General features: G+C 51.4%; 1 protein-coding gene across 1 annotated transcript; it reads right to left on the bottom strand.

Annotated features, from left to right (window-relative positions):
* Positions 1-7,583: 7,583 nt before the first annotated feature.
* Sema3g (semaphorin 3G) lies at positions 7,584-18,956 on the bottom strand. Its single transcript, XM_021182097.3, has 16 exons — positions 18,813-18,956; positions 16,304-16,464; positions 16,131-16,193; positions 15,794-15,913; positions 15,425-15,515; positions 15,204-15,320; positions 14,896-15,041; positions 14,584-14,698; positions 14,394-14,463; positions 13,959-14,103; positions 13,503-13,734; positions 13,322-13,413; positions 12,356-12,397; positions 10,880-11,114; positions 10,508-10,641; positions 7,584-9,265 (listed from the first exon to the last, which is right to left on the bottom strand). The coding sequence occupies exons 1-16, from the start codon at positions 18,925-18,927 to the stop codon at positions 8,801-8,803; spliced, it is 2,343 nt and encodes a 780-aa protein (XP_021037756.1). The 5' UTR covers positions 18,928-18,956; the 3' UTR covers positions 7,584-8,800.
* Positions 18,957-24,259: the final 5,303 nt, after the last annotated feature.

The raw sequence follows: 24,259 nt of genomic DNA, 5'->3' as shown, positions 1-24,259 counted from the left end.
TTCCTTTTAATACGTACATATTTTAAATCTGTAACACATTCATGTAAACGTCTGCAGTGCCTGGGAGTGGAGCTCAGTGGCCGGGCACATGTTTACCATATGCAGGGTCCTGCCATGGCTCCCCTCCAGCACTCACGTCCTTAGGGAGCCATTGGACTAGTAAGTCCTAAAGGGACCATAATGGAAACCACTCTTAAGTCACCCTTCTCTCTCGCTGCTTGTTTCCTAAAGGCAACTACCGCCATTTTTTTGAGCAGTTTCTTAAAACTTTTTTTTTTTTTTGGTTTTTATTTTGTATATATGAGAACCCTGTAGCTGTCTTCAGACACACCAGAAGAGGTCATCGGGTCCCATTACAGATGGTTGTGAGCCACCATGTGGTTGCTGGGAATTGAACTCAGGACCTCTGGCAGAGCTTTTAACCGCTGAGCCTTCTCTCCAGCCCCCTTTAATCAGTTTCTTGATTTAGTAATATTAGACATTATTGACTTCTTATGTTACATATGGGTTTAGCACCTTCAGAAACTTACCATTTTCAATGTCCCTATCTTAAATAGCTGCATTATAATTTTGTTAATTTTTGTCATTTATAATATCATTAGTATACTGCCAGGCAGTGGTGGTGCAAACCTTTAATCCCAGCATTTGGAAGGCAGAGGCAGACAAATTTCTGAGTTCAAGGCCAGCTTGGTCTATAGAGTGAGTTCCAGGACAGCCAGGGCTACACAGAGAAACCCTGTCTCAAAACAAAAAACAAAAAACAAACCAAACAAAAAACAAAAAAATCCTGAGTATAATTGTGATTTACTATTGATCCAGACATTACATTATGTTTTAACTTTTCTTTCTCTAATTTACTAACTGCCCTTTTCTGTTTTTTTTTTTAAAGGGGGCTGAATTTTTTTAAAGATTTTTTTTTTTTTATTTATATGAGTACACTGTAGCTTCTACTCTCTGCTGATCTTGCTACCTGTTCCCATTCTTACAGGCCAGAAAAATCAATTATAAATACTTCTCCTCTGGGCCATGCCAGTCATTTTACATTAGATATCTGGATTCTCTTCAACAAAGTTTTGAAAGATTCATTTTATGCATATGAATGTTTTTTCTGAATGTATGTATGTGCCCCACTGCATGCCTGGTGTCCATGAAAGTGAGAAGTGAGTAGGAGCCCCTAGAAGCAGAGCTACAGATGGTTGTGAGCCACCATGTGGATTCTGGGAACTAACCCAGGCACTCTAGAACAGCAACAAGTGCTCTTAACCTGAGCTCTCTCCAGCCCTATAAACAAAATTGTAATTTTAAAATAGTTTACAGGGAAAAAAAAGTGGGAAAAAATGCAGAGAACTCTCACGTATTCAACCCCAGAGCCTGTTTTTGCTGATGTCTTAGATTCACGTGGTAAATTTTTCACAACAAATAAACCAGTACTGGGGGGGGGGGTGCTGGAGAGATGGCTCAGAGATTAAGATCACTCCCTGCTCTTCCACAGGTCCTGAGTTCAATTTCCAGCAACCACATGGTGGCTCACCACCATCTGTAATGGGATCTGATGTCTTCTTCTGATGTGCAAGCATGCATGCAGACAGAGTACTCAAACATAAAAAATACAAAAAATATAAAAATGAATATTTATATAAATAATCCACTAAAGGCTACACATCACTCAGCTTTTCCTCATTTTTTCTATATTTTCTTTTTAATTTCTATCTAGGATACTACATAGCACCAAGTCATCTTTTTGTTTTGATTTAGTTTCCCTTTTTGAGACATGTTCTCACTATGCTGCCCTTGGATGGTCTGGAGCTCGTATATAAGCCAGGCTGGCCTAGAACTCAACAAAATCCACCTGCCTCTGCCTCCTAAGTACTGAGATTAAAGACAGGTGCCACCATTCCCAGCCACATGGGTTATTGTTAGGTTCCTCTTGGAGGTGACAGCTTTTCCTGTAACCATTTTGTGAAGTACTAATTGGGTATTGTGCCTAGTGTCCCCTAACTAGAACTTATAACTTTCATCATGATCAGATCAGACTATGGTTCTGCCCTCTGAAGACCACAGAGGGAAAGTGCGTTCCATCACATGACGTTCCATGCTGTCAGCAGGATCGAAGGCAGTGCCTGTCAGCTGTGCCCCTATGCATGCTGCCCGCAAGGTATGGAGGACTTAAGCACCCTCCTCTCTCAGAGTGGAGTTCTGCACAGATTACTGCTCCTCCCCCACTCATTTATTGACTCATTTGTATTGCTTATATCTTTACTGAATATATGTATTGTGTTGTGATAGTCATCTGTTTTTCAACCCCCACCCCCTTCTGCCATTGCTGGTGCTCACTCGGACCCTTGAGCCCCACAGACCTGCAGCAAGAACCTGTCCGTATGGTTTTCTAGACCCACTTCACTGATTCACCTGCCCTCTCTCCTTGTACCAGTTACCACATAACCTGTGGTAGCTTTTGCTTAGGCTTGTCATCTGTGGCCTTTTTGTAAATAGGGCCCTGCACAGCTGGGCCTCCCACAGCACCTCACCCATGGGCTTTCTGCCTTGGATCCCCAGCGTGGAACCCCCTGACTTTCATCCTCAGCCTGTTGAATGCCATGGCCACCTCTTTGTTCTCACTGGATTCTCACTTGTGTCTCTGCTGGTGCCCTTGGAACCCATGTCCTCTGTCAGTCCTACAACATTAGGTCTGTCTCTACTGATGGATTGGAAGCCCCTTGCAGTCTGAAACCAGCTTTGTTAGCCATTCTTCACGTTTGCGGCTGAGCCCAGAATTCCACCTTCAGAAGCAGTTTGCTCTCTATTCCCGCTGGGTTCTTGAACATGTTGTTCTGCTATTGCACACCAGAGGGCAGTGTTAGCAAGTCGAGGAAGGAGACTGCAATCTCTGTTGAGGATTACACAGCTTTAATGCTCCTCACTTGTTCTATACACATTAGTTCATGTTTATTCATGAGACATATTTATGTTAGGCTTAGAGATGAGCATCAAAACGAACAACGACACTGCTACGTTTAGACAAGACTGTCTAGAAAAGCTCCTCTAGCCTCAAAGTGGCCTTCCTGACCCTGCTGTGGCACCGCACCTCCACCAAATGGCGACTCCCATTCCCAAGGGATATGTGATATGGTTCTATTACCCTTCTGCATTGCCCTTCTACTACATATACGTACATGCATGTACACACATGCAAACACAGAAAGGCACATGCCCACACACAGCCCCCAGAGTCTGTCATTATTGGTCCAAAGGCTCCAACCTCTATGGACAAGACAGAGATGCTGTGAAAAGTAACATCTCTACTGTCCCTGATCTAAGGACACAGTGTCAACTTCCCCACTCCCAGCCCTTCCCCCACTGCCCCCACCCCTGCCCCGTGTTCCATGCTGACAGGAGGTGAGTCACGGCGTCATGGAGGCCACCAGATGAAAGAAGACTGCTTAGTGACCAAGCAAGGAAACCCCATTTTAAAGGATCAGAGATCACAAGGCCCAGAGTGGGGGTGAAGCCTCCCAGCCCCTCCCCCCTTGGCCCTGGCTTCTTGACCCTAGCCTGCACACATGCCTGATAAACAGGAAGGCCTCCGCGCCATCAGTGTCCATCCGTCTAAGTGCATCTGAAACCTGTCTGAGCCTTCAAAGACATCCCTAGGCACCAGGATCATCCTAGAAGGGACGCCATCCTCAAGGAAGCAATTCCCCATTGTGTTCCGTTCCTTGGGAATGGTGAATTTGTAAACAGGCTCTTACATTTAGACAAATCCTGCCCTGGTTTTGTGCTGGGGTGTTGTTTTTTTTTCTCCCCTGAACAATGCCCTTTCCATTCGGGCCAGCCGTTCACACTATTGTCCAAGACCCTTGGACTACAGGAAACAGCGCCAGATTCTTATCGGCTGAGGCGGGTGGAGGTGGTGTGGACAATGACATCATGTCCACAAAGCAGGCTGCTGTTCCGAATGTCATTCTTCTATATCTGCATCTGTGAGAGCAGAGCTGCCCTGACTTCCCAACAGGACAATCTGGACGTCATGTGTTCCTAGTACAGCCCCTTCTATTGGAAGGTAGACACCTGGATTCTGCATTGGGACTTGCTTTTCATTAGCCTCATCAGGTCATGGTTTTCTGATGGCCCTGGTTGTTCCTCTATGTCCATGGGAAACACATATCATTGTTGAATTAGCAACCTTGAGCCTAGTCCTCCCTGCATTCGCCATCTGCAGAGCTCCTGGGAACAGGCTGTCAGCTGGCTGCTGGAGGCCTACGGTTGGCGATCCCAGCCTCCCTTTCAGGCCTCCCTGGAGACCTTGCAACAGGTCTTATTCCCGACAGAGGATGATTGAGGAACTAGAAATTTCCTTAATGAAACTGCAACTCAGAAAGTGAAAGGCTTCATTGTGAGGCCGCCTTGGAAGAAAGGGGGCCAAGGTGAACAGGCTGGGCAGTGAGAAGTGGGCACTAGGCCATTGCTACCTTCCTCGTCTCCCATCTCCCAGAAAAGTAGGTGAGTCCGGAAAAGGAGCCAGGGTGGGACACCAACAATCCCCAAACCCCTTATCAGATCTTGTGTCCAAACCTGGCCCTGCCTACCCCTTTCCTTCCAAGTCTGTAGTCTTAGAAAAACACAGAGGTCCATTTTTGGGGTGTGTTCAAGCTTCTCCTCACACCCCCTCCAGCCCAGGACACAAGTGAGCCAAGGCTGGCTCCTTATTGCAGATGAAAATTGGACTGGTTCTGAGGTCTACCCCCTCTCCTAGTTTTAAGAATATGGTGCTACACGGAGGAACTGCCATTATTCGGCTGACAGGCACATGAGCTGATCTTCCAGGGCCTAAGTGGAGCCAGGCTGCCAGCAGCCTACATTGTCTAAAAGGAGACCATCTCCTGGTAGCTGCTACATGCCCACTCCTCAGGATTCTTGGGTGTCTAGGACCTGACCCAAGCTTGGCTAATGAAAAGGCACAGAAGCCAATTGAGAGAGCAGAGGGTCTGTTCACGCTTGTTTTGACAGGCTCCTCACCGTCCCTGAGAAACCGCTCTGTTCAATGTCACCTCGGGCTTGAGGTAAAACTCAGCAACCCCCGACCCCCCCCCACACACACACACACCAAGCTAGACACTGGAAGAACCAGAAGAGGCTGAGGAGGCAGGCGAAGAGTGGGAGAGTGGAAGCCAGGGCAGGAAAGACCCCAGACTCAGGTGTTCTGATGCTAGAGGGTTTCCAGCTCTGCCCCCAGGGCAGAAGAGCCTCTCTTGGCGAAGGAAATGGAGGCTGACATCTGGGAGTCAGGACCTCTAGTGCTTACAAATGTGGGAGGCAACGATTATCAAATTAATCTCCTGTGTTAAGGGAAGGGGTTAATCTAGTAAGCACTTTTCCAAAATGTGCTCTTGAGAACTCTAAAACGAGATGTCAGCAGTCCTGCCAAAATGAAAACAAAGGGCAGAAGGCCATGCCACAGGAGGTAGGAGCTGCGTGAGATGCCATCACAGGACTCTACAGGGCAGGGCACCCAGGCCTGGGGCAGCCACGGGCACACAAATCCTGGAGTCTGACAGACCATGAAGAGCAGGAGGTCATGGAAGGTTCCCTGCGATTAGCAGCTCTCAGGACGCTTCGGCTACACTTAACTAGTCTCTTTGTCCAAGCTTCTCTTCAGCTCTAAACCTGTGTGGGAAATCATGAACCATCCAGATACCAGGGGAAGTGCGAGACACAGAGGAAAAGGCTGCAGGACAAAGACAGAAAGAAGGTGGAATTACTGAGGTCGGAAGTTGGGCTGGAGCTGATGAGTGTGAGGGCAGGGGAAGGAAGGGGAGAGACTTTGGGAGCAGAGACTGTGAGGAGCTGTGGGGGCCACACCTGTACTCTTTGCTGGGCCACTACCAGGTACTGCAATGGTGATGTCTCTTAGTCAGAGGCAATGGTGGCTTGGGCTGAGGCAATGGAGCTTCAGGTTCAGTCAAGCCTAGATGTCTGTGGAGGGGCTGATTTACAAGCTAAGAGCAGAGACCGGCCTGTTTGGTTAATCTCCCCAGGGACTTATCCAAGCTAGATGTCCCAGGCTAGTTTCCTGGGGAGGTCGGTTGCCTTCCCTCTGGCTTTGAAATGTTTCTGTAGTTTTTTCCATCTTCGCCTAGCATCAGTGTAGTCTATGCTTTGGGCGGGATGTCACCGGAGCAGCAGGGAGCATGATCAGAAGGCCTTGGGAGCATGCCCAGGAACTCACTCTCCTCCCCAGAAGCTGTCTCCTAGCCCGGCCTGGGCGTGATTTTAGTGGCCTTGATATATATTAGTATACAGCTTGGGAAGGAGGCAGCAGCAGGCTAAGAGGCACTGTTACAAATGTCGGGTGTTGTGCAAAAGGATCAGTGCTGCCTACGTGCCTGTCTGCCCTTTGCTGGCTCTCCTGCCCCCTCAAAATCCTCCTGACGTTCCAAGGTCAGCTTTATAAGCCTTCAGGACAGGATTTTTCCTCGTGGATTGAGCAATCTCTGCTTTACAGGCAAACCCCTCAGACCCCTTCCGCTGCCACACATCTCCCTGTCTGCTAGAAGAAAGTGCCAGATAGGCCGAGCATTTCCGGGAACACACAGCACTCTTCCTTCCTCACCCGTAGCCAGTGCTCATCACTTTAGCACAAAGGCACACAGATACAGTCGCCATAGGGCTCCGTGATATAAATAGTTCTTCATTCCTTTCTTTATAGGCTCTGCTTTGTCTCATCAGAACTCAAGGGCAACACGACAATAAAAATATCAACAACAATTCAATAAGTATGCTTGGAAGACGGAGAAGCCGCAAGGCCCATTTGAAAACAGACACAGTTCACACATGTGGGCGTCTTCAGGGTGCTCGTAGTACAGTACCGTGGGCAAGGTGGCAGTGGGCAAGAGCTGTCCTGTGTTTCCAGGTGTATAGGGGTGCACTGTTTAGGATACCGAGTTCCTTTTCCCTGTGTTTTCCAGGGCCATTTCCCCAGAGGACCCTGCCTAGAGCTTGCCAAACCTAGACTCTGTCCAAATGCCACTGAGGGGGCTAGGTTGCCACCTTCTGTCTTCTCAGGGTTTCCTCCACCCCTTTCCTCTCCTCTGTCTCCCCAGCTCTCCTCCAGCTTTTACCCGCTCCTCTCTCATCTTCTTTTATCTTCTGTTTGTGGACCATGCCCACAAACAGAAGGAAGCTGGGTTTGGGCAGGTAGAGTTCAGGGCTTCTGTCCTCCAGATAAGCAAAGGGTGCAAGTTCAGATCTCAGCACCCTGGGGGTGCCAGGGTAGAGGAAATAAACCCAAGGTCTCCGGGTTTGAAGTTCAGTACAGCAAAAGCTCTTTTTTGTTTTTTCATCTCCCTCTCCCCCAACCCCCACCCCTCCTCCACCCTTTTTTCCCCTATTCAAAGGAGGGAACTCAGACATGCCCTCTTGTCTGTCCCGTGCGTCACTAACTTCTTCACCCTCGGGCTGGGAATAACTTTTCATTTAATTGTCCTCCTCCCCCTCTCTGCTCCCCAGCTGCAGAAACTGCTGATGGCTAAGCTTCTCCCCAGCCCTTGTCACTCAGCCCCACCCCCACCCCCAGAACAGCAGGATTTACCATACCAGCTTTCTGTTCTCCCATAGAGAGAGAGCTGGGTTTTCACTCAGTGGTAGAGCATTTATCCAGCATGCATGAGACCCTAGATTCAATCCCAAGTACCACAAAAAAACATGGGAGTCTTGTAAACGAACTACCATGACCACCCTCAGTAGAGACTCTAGCGTTGGAAGTATCTGGCCTGCCCAGGGGCTCCTGAACCAACTGATGTCACTTTGGCTCTTGAGGACACCTGCTCATGGACCCATGGACCCATGGTCTCACCTCTCTCTAGTTCCTTGTGGCCCTAGACAAAGCCCAGGAGGCCGATCTTCACCACTGGCTGCTGGTTTTCAGAGTGTTCGTTGCTAACTACACGGGCCTGAGCGTGCCTGCCTCACCCTTGGAAAGGTAGCCCATCCTTCACACTCCTACCCTCCAGCTCCCCTCTTCCTCTTTCTGGTCCACAAAACCTTCCCCTGGTCCCAGGAAGACTCTGATGGTGAGATGTGAGCACCCCAGCGAGCCTGGCCTGACAATGTGGGACCTGGGAAAGGGTATCATATTGAGAGACAGTTCTTCCAAGTTTAAAAAGGGGGGCAAGGGCCAGGCCCAGGCAACCTCCAGGTCCCAGCAGTTCCTGCCTCTGTGAGTAGGAGATGGGAGTGAGCTGAGGCAGGGAATCATCTAGATTCCAAAGCATGGAGACAGATAAACAGCACAACCCCACCTCCTCAGCGCCTCCACCTTCTCTCACACCTCTGTTGGGGCAAGTGTTTCTTATCAGGTTCTACCTTAGTAATCTACTTTCCCCTCCTCTGGTGAATTGACAATATATACCCCCTTAGAGCCACCCATACACCCACTCAGAGGGTCACTCAGAATGGCCATTGTTCAGCAAGCTGGGAAAGAACCACCCAGTTTGCCTCTGGGCACAACCGGAAATGTGCTCCGGAAGCCACACCATCTCTGAGAACAAATAGCAGGCCCCTTGGGACTACAAGTGGTCTGGAGGTGCCAGCTCTGGCCTGGGACTGAGAACTCGGAGAAAGGCAGGGGTAGGCTGAGGTACAAGGCTCCTCCCACCAGCCCCTAGTCTTTCCTGTAGGTGGTGGAGATTTCCTCTAAGAGGTAATCAATCAGGAGTCCTGGACTCCTCTTTCCTAGCTGGGTGGGAGAGAGATACCGTTGAGTCCCCCAGCCCAGCCCGACCACCCGCTCCTCAGTCATCTTCTATGTGGCTTCTACCTCCCGGGGTGTCCGATTGTGCTCAGCCAGCACCCTGCTCTTCATCTTCTTGCCCAGCTCCAGCCCTGCCCAGCTCTTGCCCTTCGCTTGCTTTCCCTTTCCGCGGAAGGAGCCTGAGCGCTCCCCGACACCCCTGCACCATACACGTTCACAGTACTCATCCACACGGGGCAGGTTGGCGAAGCCCGTGAGCTGAAGGATGTCCTTATACCAAGTCTTGGGGGAGGCAGAGGCCAGGCTTCCCCAGGCTGAGGGCTCCTCTAGCCTTGACTCCCGAAGGAACAGGCTGTCCAGTTGCACAGCTGCAATCACCTCCAGGGCAAAATGGACCACGGTCTGGGAGAAGCCATGTTCCAGCGTGGTACAAGTGTAGTTTCCTGCGTCATGGCGGCTGAGCCTTCGGAACAGCAGCCCTTGGGCCGTCTGCACAACTCGCTCATCTGTCTTCACCTGCAGGGAGAGTCGGAGGGTACAGGAAACATAAGCAAGGAGTTGGGGAGAAGATTAACCTTGTGTTCTTTACTCCTTTTTCCACGTTTACCATACTCGGGTCCAAGCCCTGCCTCCACCCCTCCTTGCCTAGTCCCTCTTTCCCATGGTGGGCCTAACCACTTGACAGGATCTCAGACAGACCATGAGCTAATTGCAGACAGGCAGGCCTCACCTTTCCGCAGAGCAGGACAAGGACCTATGAAGAAGGCTTTCCTAAGACTGAATGGTTGTGTGTCTCCAGGTCAGAGCCCTAAGACCTTCAGAGAAGTCTACACCAGCACCCAAGGAGCTGAGGAGTTAGGTTCGTGTCTATGAGGTTTTACTCTGAGCTAAAGAAAACTCTACACACACACACACACACACACAGAGTCATGCTGGGCCTTCCCTGTCTTGGTCTGTTCTGCTCACTCCCCCACAAATGTGAGGCCCACAGCCCAAGCCTGGGGTGGGCTAAGTGCCCACTTGAGTGTGGGATGCAAGAGCTGGCTCTGATCCCAGGCTGCTAACCCTGTCTGTGCATCTGAGGGCTGAGGGGGAACTGCCTGGGTGGTTAGCATAGCATTGTGTAACCCCATCTCATTGCTCTCCCTACTCCAGGGAGTCTCCTCGGTGCTCAGCCCTACAGCTGGTCCCAGGCTTGCCTCCCCTGGCTCCTGAGCTGGAGGAAGAGCCGCTCCTATAACCAAACCCCTCCTTCTGTCCCCTCCCCACCATGGGAAAGCAGTCCCAGACTCCCGCTCTGCCCATGCTTGGCCTCAAGCCCTAGACTAAAGCCATCTTAGGGGTTGACAAACCTTCCCAGTGAGGGGGAAAAGAGGCCTTGGGCAGACAGGTTGCTTTGGGAGGTAATGTGGTGGTCAGGGACCAGGCTTGAGGCAGAGAAGAATTAAGAAACTCTAGAGAAGAGCTCCCTTCAAAGCCGAGCCACATGCGTTAGCATGGGAACCTTCCAGAACAACTTAGTCCCCATTCCCTCTCCTCAACCTCCAGCACCCCCTCCTCAGAGTAGGGAGGCTGGATCTACGTGCAGCCTAGGCCCTGCCATAAGCAGAAATGGGGGCAGCTCCTCGGGTACCCCAGGGTATAATACACATCTTTCTCAGGAAGAACTTGGCTAGCTCACTCCAGAGTTCCTTTCTAGAGCTTAGGATTTGGGGTTCAGGAAGAGAAGAGGACCTCTGGGTGTGGGTCTTCACTCACCTGGTCAGTCCCCTTATCCCCTGGCCTTTGTAAGAACCAGCGCACTGCAGCCTGAGGAGACTTGGGCAGGCACTCAAGGAAGGTGCTGTTGTGCTCTGTGCCAAAGACTCTGGTCATGAGCCCTGAAGCTGCTTCTGTAGAGAGGACCAGGCCAGGTCAGCAAGGGAACTAGGGAACCCAGGCTCTGAGGGCCACAGACTAACTCCCATAGGATACCTGTGTGGTGAGGACTTAGGTGACTCTATCCTAAGGCTCCATGCAGAGAGGACTGCACAGAGAGGGAAACTGAGGACTTTATTACAACGGGCTCATGCTTCCCAGAGATGGAGCCCAGTCCAAAACGTGACCCACAACCCCGGGCCCACCACTCACTGTTTTGGCTCTGGCCCTGGCCCAGACACTGCACAGCAGGGTTGCCATGGCGTATGTCCTGCCGACGGAACCTGCGCTTGCCAGAGCTGGGGCGGTAGCGGGCACAGGCAGTGCCATCCCAAGCACAATATGGGTCCCGGGCCAGGCAGCACTCAGCACAGGCACTGCCGTAAGTCTCACACTGGTGCAGCTGCAGCCGGGCCACACCCAATGAAGAGCCCACATACAGCGTTTGCTGGGGAAGAAACACAAGCAGAGCCCCAGTGAGCTGGGTTCACCTACAGGTTCTCAACACCCAAGCTTTCCTGAGACCCATCAGTTTCAGGAAGGCTTCCAGAGCCTCTTGAATTCATTCACAAGGTTAGAGATGTTGAATGCATTCCAGAGTCCATGCTAGCCTATAAGTAGGTGGGGGTGGAGCTGGGGTCTTTTCTATAAGGGACTTCTTCAGGCTTCTCTGCTGTCAACCTCTGCCTCTAGCCTAATGGACTCTGTGTGACTGGCTGCTGGCTTTAGAGCTGTACCTTGCAGGCCTGTCTAATCTTTTGACCCTGTGATATGAAGGTGTCATCTGCAAAGTTCATGCATGAGCGACCGAGTTACCAAAAACAAATTGGAAAAAAAAAAAAAAACCTCATGTTTTAAGTAAGTTTATGAGTTTGTGTTGGACCACACGCATGGCTGTCCTCAGCTGCACATGGCCATTGGGCTACAGACTGGGCATGTCTACAGTAATCCCAGTAAAAGCTGAGCTGGGGACCAGTAAGATGGCTCAGCAGAAAAAGGTGCTGGCCACCTAACCTGACAATCTAAGTTTGTTCTCCTCTGTCCTGCGTGGTAAATGCAGAGAATTGGGCTCCTACAAATTGTTCTTTGGTCTCTAGTCGCTATTTGCCACGAGAACGTTCAGGGCCCTTTAGACACATCACCTTGCTCACTGCAACTCAGGTTTGGCAGGGCTTTACCAAAATAAATAAAATATACTTTTTAGAAGTTTAAAAAATTGGAATTTATGCCCAGAGGCTAGGGATGATGGCTCAATCAGGTGCTTCAGCACAAAGACCCAAGCTCAGTCTTCAGAACCTATGTGTAAAAAAAGCAGGACATTGAAGTCCCACTTGCAGTCTCAGGCTGGGGGAGCAGGCTTTGGGGCTTGCTGGCCAGTCACCCTAACCTGATTGACAAGCTATGGGCCAATGACCCTGTCTCAGAAAAGACAGAGGACCACCTGAGGAGGTCCTTTGGCCTACACACACACACACACAGGCACACACACACACAGGCATACATATACACACAGGCACACACAGAGAAAAACACAACACAGGCACACACATAGACACATATATATGCACAGGCACACACACAGAGACAGACAGACAGACACACACACACACACACACACATGCGATAGGCCCAGCTCTCCAGGAGAGTCCACGGCAAGTTTAGGAGAGGGGATACAGGGGCTGGCCTTACCCTTTTGACAGAGATCTCCATCTCGGTGATGGGTGTTGGCACCTAGAGAAGGAATGGGATCTTAGGATGAGTGGGTGAAGGCTCTGAATAGCTTCCCTGCTTCATCATTGCCCAAGCCCCGGGTGGGAGCCAGTTACCCCTCAGCTGATCACTGTACCTCCTGGCAGCAATGGCTGGACAGGATTTGGGAAAGGTGGTGCATACCATAACCTCAGCTCTGGAGCCGCTGAGGTAGGAAGATGGGGAGGCCACTCTCCATTCAATGCCAGGCTGCTCTCTATAGTAAGTTTTAGTCTAAGCTAAGCTATATATATAGAGAGATGGTCTCAAAGTTCAAGCACTTGCTGGGTGTGGTCCTGCAGGCCTTTAATCCCAGCACTCAGAAAGCAGCGGCAGATGGATTTCCATGAGTTTGAGTCCAGCTTAGTTAACATGGTGTACATCAGACCAACCAAGGCTATATATAGCAAGACCTTGTCTCAGAAAGGAGAGATAGAGGCGGAGAGTGTTTCCCAGACATCCAAGAAGGTACCCTCATCCTGACTGACTTCCAAGAGGGAGGCTTGGCACAGAGTCCCACTGTCTCCTCCCACAATGTTCTCCAGCCATGAACCAGCTGTCCTACATCATTAACCTCATGTCCAGAGGCAAAATAGCCCCCAAACACAGACAATCCCTGTTCAGTTATATGGGGGAGGGAGGGAACACTTGGAGTCTCGGCCACTTTGCACTACAACTTGAGCCTGGCAAGGTTTTGTCAAGACCTGCTCACCTTGACTATCCCTTCCCAGAGAGCACCAGGCATCTTGCGTGCACAGCCTGCTTCTCCAGCAGTAATTCAGTATCATTCCAGGGCCTCTTTAGCAGCGTGTGCCATATTCTTAGTCTCTCCCCTGGGTTCACTCTCCTGTAGCCTACCCCAGGCCCAGGGCTGGGGGGTGGAGACACCCGTTAACCCCTGCTTACCTTGAACACCTGGAGCTCCTCCAGAACCACCTCTTCAGGTTCAGTCAAGCCACCACCCTGGAGGGCAATGACTTTGAGCACAGAACCCGAATCTGGAGCAGGGGAGCAAAGGTTGGTGAGACAAGAAGGAAGAAGCTACCTTCTCCCCACGTACCTGGCTGCCTCTGGTCAGCCCTCTTACCAGTCCCTAGGAAGATGACATCATAGGTCCCATCCTCAGCCTCCACTCGATCCACCACAATCTGGCGCAGTCGCTGAGCCAAGTGAGTTTTGACCAGGACAGGGCGGCCACGCCGAGGCCTCACAGGCTGGAACATGAGTGGGTGGTCTCGGACAAACTGCAACACCTCGTCTGGGTAGTCCTTGGTGCTGCCAAAGGGTCGGCCTGGCTGTGCAGTCATCTTGCTAGGACACTGGGAGCAGCAGAGGGAACACTTGAAGTCCCTAGGATGGCACTACCCAACCTCTTTCTATCTCCAGGGGGTCATGCACACAGCAGAGACTCTCCTCCCAAACCCTTTGGAGGCCCAGCCCACTACTGCCAAGTAGGCTGAGTGTTAAACCGGAAGCTTGTCTATACAGGAGTTCCCTGTCATCTGCTTTGGCCTCTATTGCCTGACCCCAAGCAGCTACTTACCACACCGGGGCGAGGGAAGGGCACCTTGCCCCCATAGGGTCCCCACTGATGCTGAGGGCCATCTCGGTGGGCAAAGGGCCCATTGAAGACCTCCCAGATGTCTACCATGTGGTACACACAGACAGCAAAGCCCTGGAACACAGCACTGCCAAAGGGAAACAGGGAGAGTCAGGCCAGGCCAAGGTGGTTGGGGAAAAGGGACGCAAGCTAACTTCGTAAGTGATAAAGAAGATGACAGTGGCTGCTGAAAACAAAGATTGGGAGACAAGACACAGAGGCAGAGACAAAACAGAGATGGAGATCAGAAAATAGACAGTCACCGAATCAAGGAGAAAGACCATCGAAGGTCGGTGGTATGGGGGCAGGGGCTCAACAGAAAAAGCAGCCTGGTACAGAGACCAGGGGTGGCGGGTGCAGGGGAGCATGTGTGCCCACCTGACAGTGCTGAACAGCGCATACACTTCGAGGCTCTTCCCGGCCTTGGGCCACAGCAGGAACACATCCTCTGGGACACAGTGAGACACAGAAAGAGCCATAAGCACTATAGCCACTGCCAATGGCCTGGTTTGCCAGCTCGGAGCCCTCCCCATTTCCAGAACCTAGGCCTGGTTGGCCATTCCCTTACCTAGCTGGTCAAAGTGAGTCTCAGCCCCACCCGGGCCAGGCACAGAGCACAGCAGCCGGGCCTTGAGGAAAGTGCTCCATTTGTTCACCAGCACCCGCTGGCCACCAGCATCATTCTGGGGAAGGGAGGGGGGAATCAGCTTTATGCCCCCTGAGTATGGGACCCGCCTCCTGTTCTTCTACTCTCAACCACAGAGAGATGAATGTATGTTAGCACTGTATCCTAGACTCAGTTTCTCTACTGTGAAGGGACAGTCCAGGAAAGAGGTCATAATGGGGGACTCGAACCTCCCCACCCCACCACGGCTCTCACCACACAGACGCGGCCCACGCGGCTGATGGTGACATGACCTGGGCCACCATCTGGAGATGGGACAGTCTCGGAGAAGAAGAAGTACACCTTGTCGTCGTCCCGGTCAGAGTTATCTGGGATCCGAGCAGCCATCACAAACCGGGGTTCTGAGAGGATGATAGGGTGATGATGTGATAAGGGAAGCCACATGCCTCTCCCACCCCAGGAGCTGGAGCTGTGGCCTGTCCATCTTGGGCCACATTTTATCTATCATCTCTCCTCAGTTCGAGGGATGGGTCCCAAGCAGCCTTGCCCTCAGGGGGCCTTACCATGTAGGAGGCTCTGGTCAGAGTCAGAACGCAAGGCTGGTCGGGGACCCCCACTCCGGAAAATCATGGCCTCACGTCCCAGGAAATCGGCAGTGAGACCTGTGTACAGCTCCCCACCTAGAAGGGACCAGAGTCAGGAGAAGTTCAGGCCTAGCAACCAGCCCCATTCCTTCCAGGCCAATTTCGACCCTCCTGACTCACTCTGGCTTGGTATCACCCACCTACAAAGGTGCTGGCGAAGGGTCGGCTGGGCTCATGTGGGCAACGCCCCCTTCCATTCTCAACGCTGCTAGGATCCAAGCGGAGCACATGCTAGTTAGAGAGAGGAAAGGGGGTGTGTACGGGGTCACCTGGGAAAGAAGCAGAGCCTCGACCGTGATCTTTGCGTGCAACTGGAGCATCGGGTCAGGGGCGGGGAAAAGATCCTCATTTCATGGGGTCAGCACCTCTGTTGGGCTCAGCACCCCAGCACAAAGGCGCCTTTCAAGCCCCTGCCCCCTCTGCCCTGCCCTGGTTGAATGGGAAGCCTTGAGACAGCAGGGAGGAAATGTCACAGCTTCTCAGCTTCTCATGGGCAGGCCCAGGCTCACCTCCCCTCGATGCCCCACTGTGATGAAGGTGCAGATGGGTTGGAAGGCTCCTGTGCCACAGGCCAGCAGATGGGTCCGGTTATGGGGTTGTAAGACCCGCACGAAGTTGGCACACTCCGTCTGCGGGAAAAGAAAGGGGTCCGAGGGTGAGGGAGAAGCGCACCGTCTCCTTGGGTTCTAAGACTCAGCTCTGCTTCATATCAGCTCTGGGAACATGGTGAGGGTCACATTCTCTACAGATGTCCTGTTCCAAATCCTCCCAGCAGAGGCACCAGGGGAGTGACTGCAGGCCATTCTGAGAATGGGCTCGAGGGTGGTTCTTGCCAACAATACTCACCAAAGGGTCTTTTCCCTTGCGGACACATTCCACCTTCTGTCCTGGCTGTGGCAGCCACAAGACCTGAAACACAGCCCACAAGCAATTTCAAAGACCCTAAACTCATGGTCTCAGTTTCTCCGTCTGACCTCCACCTGGAAGTACCCACTTTCACCCCCTTTAGTCCGACTCACCTCCCGGGGGTCTGGCCATGCCTGATCCAGTCTCAGAGAGTAAAGGGCATCTCTGCTTCCCAGGAAGAGGCGATCTCGATACTCATCCAGGTACATGACTTGGAGGTCTAGGGAACCCCGTGGGCCCAGAAAGACGGCAGAGCGGTTGGCAGACAGGAGATCTAGCAAAGAGCAAAGGAAGAGAATTGGGGTCTGCTACTGAGTCTGCTCCCCCAGCCAGGAAGTGGGAATGAAGATCCCAGCTATGCACTCACCACACATGTACATCTGGAAAATGTTACCATTCACAGCATTGCTACAAGGCTTTTGGGACATGGTTCTTGGGGCAAGTGGTACCAGTAGCTCCCAGTGCCTACACAACCCTGCCTAGTTTACCTCCTTCTCTCCTTCTTTTCTTTTCTTTCTTTCTTTCTTTTTTCTTATTTTTTATTTATTTATTTATTTATTTTGGTTTTTCTACAGACAAGGTTTCTCTGTGTAGCCCTGGCTGTCCTGGAACTCACTCTGTAGACCAGGCTGACCTCAAACTCAGAATCATTCTTTAAAAAAAAAAAAAAAATATATATATATATATATATATATATACTTTATGTGAGTGCTCTATCTGCATGTATGCCTTATTGCCAGAAGAGGACATCAGATCCCATTATAGATGGTTGTGAGCCACCATGTGGTTGCTGGGAATTGAACTCAGAACCTCTGGAAGAGCAGACAGTGCTCTTAACCATTGAGCCATCGCTCTAGTCTTTTTGTTTGTTTTGTTTTTTAGTGGACCTGGAGATTAAACTTAGGGTTACCCTCCATCATGCTCAGCATCCAAGAATTCTGCTACTACGCCACATCCTAATGGTCCCCTGTCCTCCATTCTTCAGACCCTTGGTCTTTCAGCTGACAACTCTCCAGTATCCTATCTAAGTGCTTGGATCCTTGTATCTCAGTATCTTTGCTAAGTGACTATGGAAGACAGCCCCACTGACAGCAATTACATCAAAGAGCCTGGACAAGAGCTGGGAGAGCCAGGAAGATGGAAGAGTGTGAACACTCAAAAGACTGGAGCCACTGGGGAGAGGGGAGGCCAGGGGGACATTCCTCAGCAGGGGGCACACCAAGACACAGGGCAGACCAGGCATGGCTTGACAGAACTCCAGCCTCAGAGCTGTGGACAAATGACATTCTCCCATGTACACACTGCCCTATAGCTGACCCCAAAGATGGAAGGATCAAGAGCCCCAAGAGTTTTGATATAGTTCCTTGCTTCTGCTTGGGGAGGTGGAAGCGAGGCCTCAGCAAACGACTGGCAGAGTTGTCCAGAAGGGGCTACCTGCCCCCCTTGGGAAGGCCCAGAGTAGCCTTTGTCCAGAACTCCTCAGGCACCACACTCCATCCTCAAACTCACTGGTGGCCTCTTCAGGATACCCTGCTTGGTTAATATAGACTCTGAGACTTCCCTCTCAGAGTAGCCTGATTGTCCCTCAAAGCCACAGCTCCCCGAACAAAGAGCCCTTTACCCACATGGTCTCCACAGTAAGCTTGTGTCATCCCCCTTCTGACTGCTGTTCCCCGGGAAGATGATTCTTCTCCCCCAAGAAGAATCTGCGGGGCTTCTGAGATGGCTCAGTGGGTAAAGGTACTCGCCAAACCTGACACCCTGAGTTTGCCCCGCAGAGCCTCACATGGTAGAGAGAACCAGTTCCTGCAAGTTGTCTTCTGACCTCTACACATGTATAGCATGCACTGTGGCACATGTGCACCTAGACAAAACACTCTCACATCCCCTCGCTCAGATACATAGATACATACATACATACATAGATACATACATACATACATACATAGACACACAGATACATAGCTGCCATACATTTTTGTTGAAGAAGAATCTATAATTAAATCCTAGTTTCATTTGTCTCAGACCATCAAAAAAGGCAGAACCACACAGCTAGGTTAGAGCAGAGAACCACTTCTACACACACACACACACACAGAGAGAGAGAGAGAGACAGAGAGACAGAGAGACAGAGACAGAGACAGAGACATAGAGAGAAGATGGCAGAGGAAAGCTGAGACTCTCCTGGACTGTAGATGGAGAGAGGATGGTCAAGCGAGCATGGATGATAAGTCAGGACAGGCTACAAGAGGTGGGAGAGGCTCCTCCCTTCCTTGTGACTCAGGACCGGAAGGACAGACTTCTACCCACTCCCTTGATGTCTGCCCAGACCCTCTTTATACCCTCCCTCTGTTCTGTACCTCCGTCCCCCTTCCTTGTTTCCATCTCCCACTTTCCTTTGTAGCAGTGTCCTCAGTTTCCCCCTTGTATTAGTCTTCCACTTTGGCCATGGCTCCCAGGATGTGTCTACCTTTCCTGCCCACAGTCATCCCTAGCATCATTCAGGGTCTGACCAGGAAACCTTACCCATGCTGCTGCTGGCTGATTAAAGGATGTCCTAGAGCCACGGACATTCACAGACATTCACAGCATGCACACAAACAGGGCAGCACTGGCCAGTACCTCTGTAGGAGAGCCGCAGACGAGGCACGCTGGGGCTGGGACCAGGGCTGGGGATACCCACATGGAACAGAAGGCTCCCCAGGAGGCAGCAGATGGCCCACGCGGAGGGGTCCATGCTGGGAAAAAAATGAGCTGCCCTCTGATCCTGCTGCTGGATGTAGTTTGCTCTGCTGCCACCAGGCCAGCCACTTATAAGGCAGTGGCTCCACCCAGTGCTGGGCGGGAAGGCGGGAGAGGAAGAGCGAAGTGCTCCAAGCCTGCCATCTACCTGCAGTTTCTCCGGCCACCTCAGCTGGCCCACTCAATGCCCGTGCAGCTAACTGGCCTGCTCCCCCTTGGGAGACTCTGACCCAGCTAAGGTGTGGACAGTTTGAATGACAGACACTCACAAATGCAAGTACCTAGGCTCCAGCAAAGCAGCAAGGGGAAGGGATAACCTGAGAGAGAGGTCAGGAATCAGGTGGGGGTCTGGCATCACTATTCCTGAGCCAGCCAGGTATCCTTGACCTGACTGCCAACCTCTCCCCTGTGCCTAAGCTGCTGTGTGGGTAGAGGACTCACTTCAACTTCATGCTGGTAGGGCTTAAGGTCCAGCCATACGTCATAGGTCTGGCATTGGTAAGAAACGGAGGCAATGGTTCTCAACCTGTGGGTCACGACCCCTTTGAGGGTCATATGGACTTTTCACAGGAGTCGCCTAAGATCACCTGAAACCACGGAGATGTACATTACAATTCATAACGCTAACAAAATGGCAGTTATGAGGTAGCAATGAAAATAATTTTATGGTTGGAGAATCATCACAACATGAGGAACTGTACTAAAGGGATGCAGCACTAGGAAGGTTGAGAACCACTGACCTAAGGTCTCCCACCCAGACCTCCCCAGGCTCCACAGCCCCTCTCTGAATCCACGGGGCTCTATCTCAGTTCAGCAGGCTTGCTCTGAGGTAAGGGGTAAGGTTTATTCCATGCTTAGGAGAACTTCCATTGTCTTGCTTCCTTCAGGCCCCTGTGCTGTGGAGGCCCAGGAGCCAGAGCACAATAAGTTGGTGGTGAGTCCCTCCCAAGCCCATGGGCTCTACAGGGTTCACAGTTCTGCCCTAAACTCTGCTGTGGAGTGCATGAAAAGGGGCCAAGGGGAAGATGCACCAAAGACCTGAATCTGGGTAAGTGGGACCCCCCCACACACACACACACTTTCAGAGTAGTTTCTGGACCTGCTGACCCCACCTCTCACCTCACCTTGCCCTGAACTCTCCTTTCAGCTCCCAGGGTTCTAGAAACACCCATAGGGTAGGCCTCCCAGATGGAATGGCCTGAGACCTCAGAAGGGGGGAAGCAGGATGCTCCCCACCAACCTTTCAGAGAGAGTCATGACTAAGACCACAGACGGCTGAGAACAGGCTCAGCTCCGCCCTGGAACCCTCCTCTGCTTTTGGGCCTCCTGAAGGGCTAGTGTCCTGGGACCTTACCTCCCCTCCCTATCTCTTCTCTAGAAAGAAAACAGATTATTCCTTGGCTCAGGACCTATGGCTTGTAACTTCACCTCCCTGTGCCCCTGGACCCTAGAACATTAATATGGTGGTGGTGGTGGTGGTGGTGGTGGTGGTGGTGGTGGTGGTAGGGTTCTTACTTGGAAGCAGATCAGGCGCTGCTCAGAGACACCAGTAACTGGCTCCTTCCCACCTCTGCCTCTGAGTTTGCTGAAGGATGCAAGCCTTTATTTCCTAGATCTGCTTTCTCCTGAGGCAAGAGCCAGCCATCCCGTATAGGAACTTACAAAACTGAAGAACAACGCCTGTACAGAGGCCGCTACAGTGGTGGTTCTGTCCTGGGGTCTCAGTAGGGTGGAGACATTCTGCCTCTACCTCCCTGGGGAAACGTGGTGGTATCTAGCCCAGGCTGAGGCCTTCTGTCTGGCTTGAGATTGAGCTGAACAGCCAGTCCTTTAGCCAACATGTGGCCCCAAGCAGAGTGTGTGAGCAGGAGACCAAGCCACTCCTCCATCCACCATCGTGGGGGTCTCTACTCAGCCAGACTTTCAGCTGTGTCTGTGTCTACCCGGTCAGGCATGTGGGGTAAGCAGGCTACTTCACATCACAGAAGAGAGCCTAGAAACCCAAACTCAAGTGTGTGGATCCAGTCAGATTTCTCACTCTTCCGCCCCCCTCTCCATACCTCCGTTTCCCAGGCTAGAGAATAGGATCGAGGGCTTTCCTAAAAGACCCTTCCTGCCAGCTGCAGATGGCATCCGGAAAGGCACCCTGAAGGCACAGGTCAGCCAGCCTAGCACAGACACCCCATGCCACCTAATGGACAAAGGTGGAACTTCATGAGAGAGCAAAGGTGCCAGTCTATTTTCCTGCGGAAACCCTCTCCTGAGGAATCCAGCGCTTACCAGTGGTTTCTTCTAATGGGAAAGATCTTAAGGAGGCTTCATGGAGAAAGCGCTACCTGGGCAAAGGATGACGTAATTCAGCGGTGGGGAGGACAGAATTAGATGATGCATGAAGTGGCCTTAGCTTCAGGGAGCTGGGGCTCCCTGGGTTGATTCATATGTGATGTGCATGTCCCGACAGCAGGTGCCACCAGGTGGATACACACAGGGTCATATAGCCCAGCCATTCCAGGGTAAAATTCTGAGGCAATAATGCCGGAAGGCTTGACTCCCCTCCTGCCTTTAATCCTCACGATCTTGTATAGAATTCCCTTCAGTAGATGGGTCATGATCTCCTTCATTTCTCCCAGAATTATTCCCACCTCTGTCAGCTGCTGAGGAGAGAGCCAGGGTGGGCAGAGGCATTCTCTCTTTCCCTAACATTTCTTCTGGGCAGTTCTCACTTCTAAACCCCAGGCGAATGGCTACCGGGGGCTGCACTAGAGGCAGCTGTAGCAGGCTCACCCATCTTCTTCCTCCCACCACAGTGGGCTTGACTCTGTTCCCTTCCCATCAGCTCTCACTGCCCATCACCCTGTCTCCTACACATACCTCAGCCGCTCTTCAAGTGGTCACCCAGGCCACACCGTCCTTCCTCTAGGTTCTACCACTACACACAGTAGCCACACCCACACTGCCATCTGGACCACAATCTTTCAAGCATTGAGGCCACTTGTCTACCCCCTCACCACTGTGTCAAGCCTCACTCTTCCTTGCCCAGTTCAAATTGTGGGCCTAGCACTATGACCCAACCTTGTGGACAATGGTGACTGATGTGTCCTGCTTCGTTTGTTTGTTTGTTTGTTTGTCTGGGTTTTTTGTTTTGTTGCTGTTGTTTTTTAGGACAGGGTTTCTCTGTGTAGCCCTGGCTGTTCTGGAACTCACTCTGTAGATCAGGCTGGCCTCGAACTCAGAAATCCACCTGCCTCTGCCTCCCAAGTGCTGGGATGAAAGTCGTGCGCCACCACGCCCAGTGGTGCCCTGCTTTTTTATCATCTGTGACGGGTTGTTCTCGCCAGCATGCCAGTCATCCCCCACCCATCCTCAGACACCCCTCTTCTTCCCTTTTCCCTCTTCTTCCCTTAGCCCCCGCCCCTTCCTCTGTGTCCCCACCACTTCCTATGTGCCCATTCCTCCATCCCCAACACCTCTGATCTAAGCCAGTGCCTGCCTAGGCTTCCATACCTCAAGAAATGTCACTGTGACCAAAACTCAGAGAGTCACCCTGGAGTCCCTGGTCCTCTAAAGTCCAAGCCTTCCCTTTACGAGTTTCATATTATTCCCCAAACCCAGGACCTTCTGTGCCCTCTCCTTGGTCATCCACAGTAAGCCACCCTGCCTTCTCTCCCGGCCACTGGCAGGCCTCCTGGCTCTCTCACAACCCTTCCCCCTTCCACAGCCCCGAGTGCCTCACTCCTTATGTAAGCTGAGCTGCTCAGGAGTGTGCAATGTATAGTGTATTGGCAAACCGTCCTGTGCTGTTTAAGCTTGTTGAGAGTGGACTCTGGGAGCAAAGGGTGGCTCTTCTGTCCCAGATCCCAGCATGTTTATTTCAACTATTTTCCAAAATATTTCCTGTGGCAAACTCGCCCCCTAGCTCTGCAACAGGAGACAGATTAAGTCTAAGAGAAAAAAAAAAAAAAAAAAAAAAAAAGCTGTGTCCTTGAGAATAGCCAGAAGGTCAACCATTTCCAACTGACCTTCCTACTATTTAATCCTATAATGTAAAAATGCCTGCAGTGGGGCTGAAGCCACGGGGAAGAAGGCTCCAACCCGAGAACATCTGGCTGTTTCACCTTGTCCCATTGGACTCTGTAGATGTTGGGAGGATCTGATTTGATATTGTCTAATCTGTGTTCTTTTACTTGGAAGCCTTACTAGCCTCACCAAGAAGATGGTCTCCTCCACCCAAGACTCTCTAGATGGGGAACTCCAGGCAGTCGCCCAAACAGGGCTTCCCCAGTTGATTTCAGCTGGATGGCTCTGATCTCCTTTTGATGGTATTTTCTGTTTGCACTGTCAATGGAGCTGCAAGGGCATCTCTACTCTACTGAGGACCTGGTGTGAACAGGTCAGCTACTGTTGCTTCTCTCTATCTAGGACTCACTACTTATTCTTTTTTTTTTTTTTTTTTAAATTTATTATTATATGTAAGTACACTGTAGCTGTCTTCAGATGCACCAGAAGAGGGCATCAGATCTCATTACGGGTGGTTGTGAGCCACCATGTGGTTGCTGGGATTTGAACTTCGGACCTTCGGAAGAGCAGTCGGGTGCTCTTACCCACTGAGCCATCTCACCAGCCCACTACTTATTCTTTTACCTTAGCTTTCTACATGCTTACTAAACTCCTTTGTAAACCAAAGACAGACTACTATAGATCACTCTCTAAGCAGGACAGAACAGGAGGCCTGGTACTGCCCACCTCTCCCTGAGGCAGCTGGGGCTGGGCTTTCGTCATGTTTGAGACTCATTCCAAGTCTTTCCCCTCACGCACCCCACAGTTGTTTCACTGGTGTTCGCTGGGGTTCAGCTCAAAACCACCTCTTCTAGGAATCATTCCAAGACAACTGACTTTATGTCAGGCCAGCACACCATTCTGTTTTTCTCTCTGAATTCCTTTGTCTTCCCATTTCCCGGTGTTGGCTAGACATCCTTTGGGATTAGGAATGAGGCCTCACTCTGATGTACCCCAGCATCTAACCCTGTAATTGCAGACAGGGTATGTTGACAGGCCACTGAATGATGTACTAGCAGGCTACCCCACCCACTGTGGCTCCTCTTCCTCTGGGACATCAGCCTTGGTGGGTCACTCTGGATATCTTCATAGGACTCCAAGCTCTGCAGTTCCCAATCCCGAAGGCAGAGAAACGAGACCCCTCTCCACTCCACCCATGGCTTTGTAGGGACTGGGAACTCCTGGCAGCTCTTGCCTGGCCAGAGGCATGTCTAGAATTCCAAGACTATCTCTGGAATGTGCAGCCTGTCTGGAGACCACTTAGGCTGGGG

This window comes from Mus caroli, unplaced genomic scaffold (genome assembly GCF_978045245.1).
Source record: "Mus caroli unplaced genomic scaffold, Mus_caroli_1 scaffold_12, whole genome shotgun sequence".
Lineage (NCBI taxonomy): Eukaryota > Metazoa > Chordata > Mammalia > Rodentia > Muridae > Mus > Mus caroli.
This window is presented reverse-complemented; position numbering and strand designations above follow the sequence as displayed.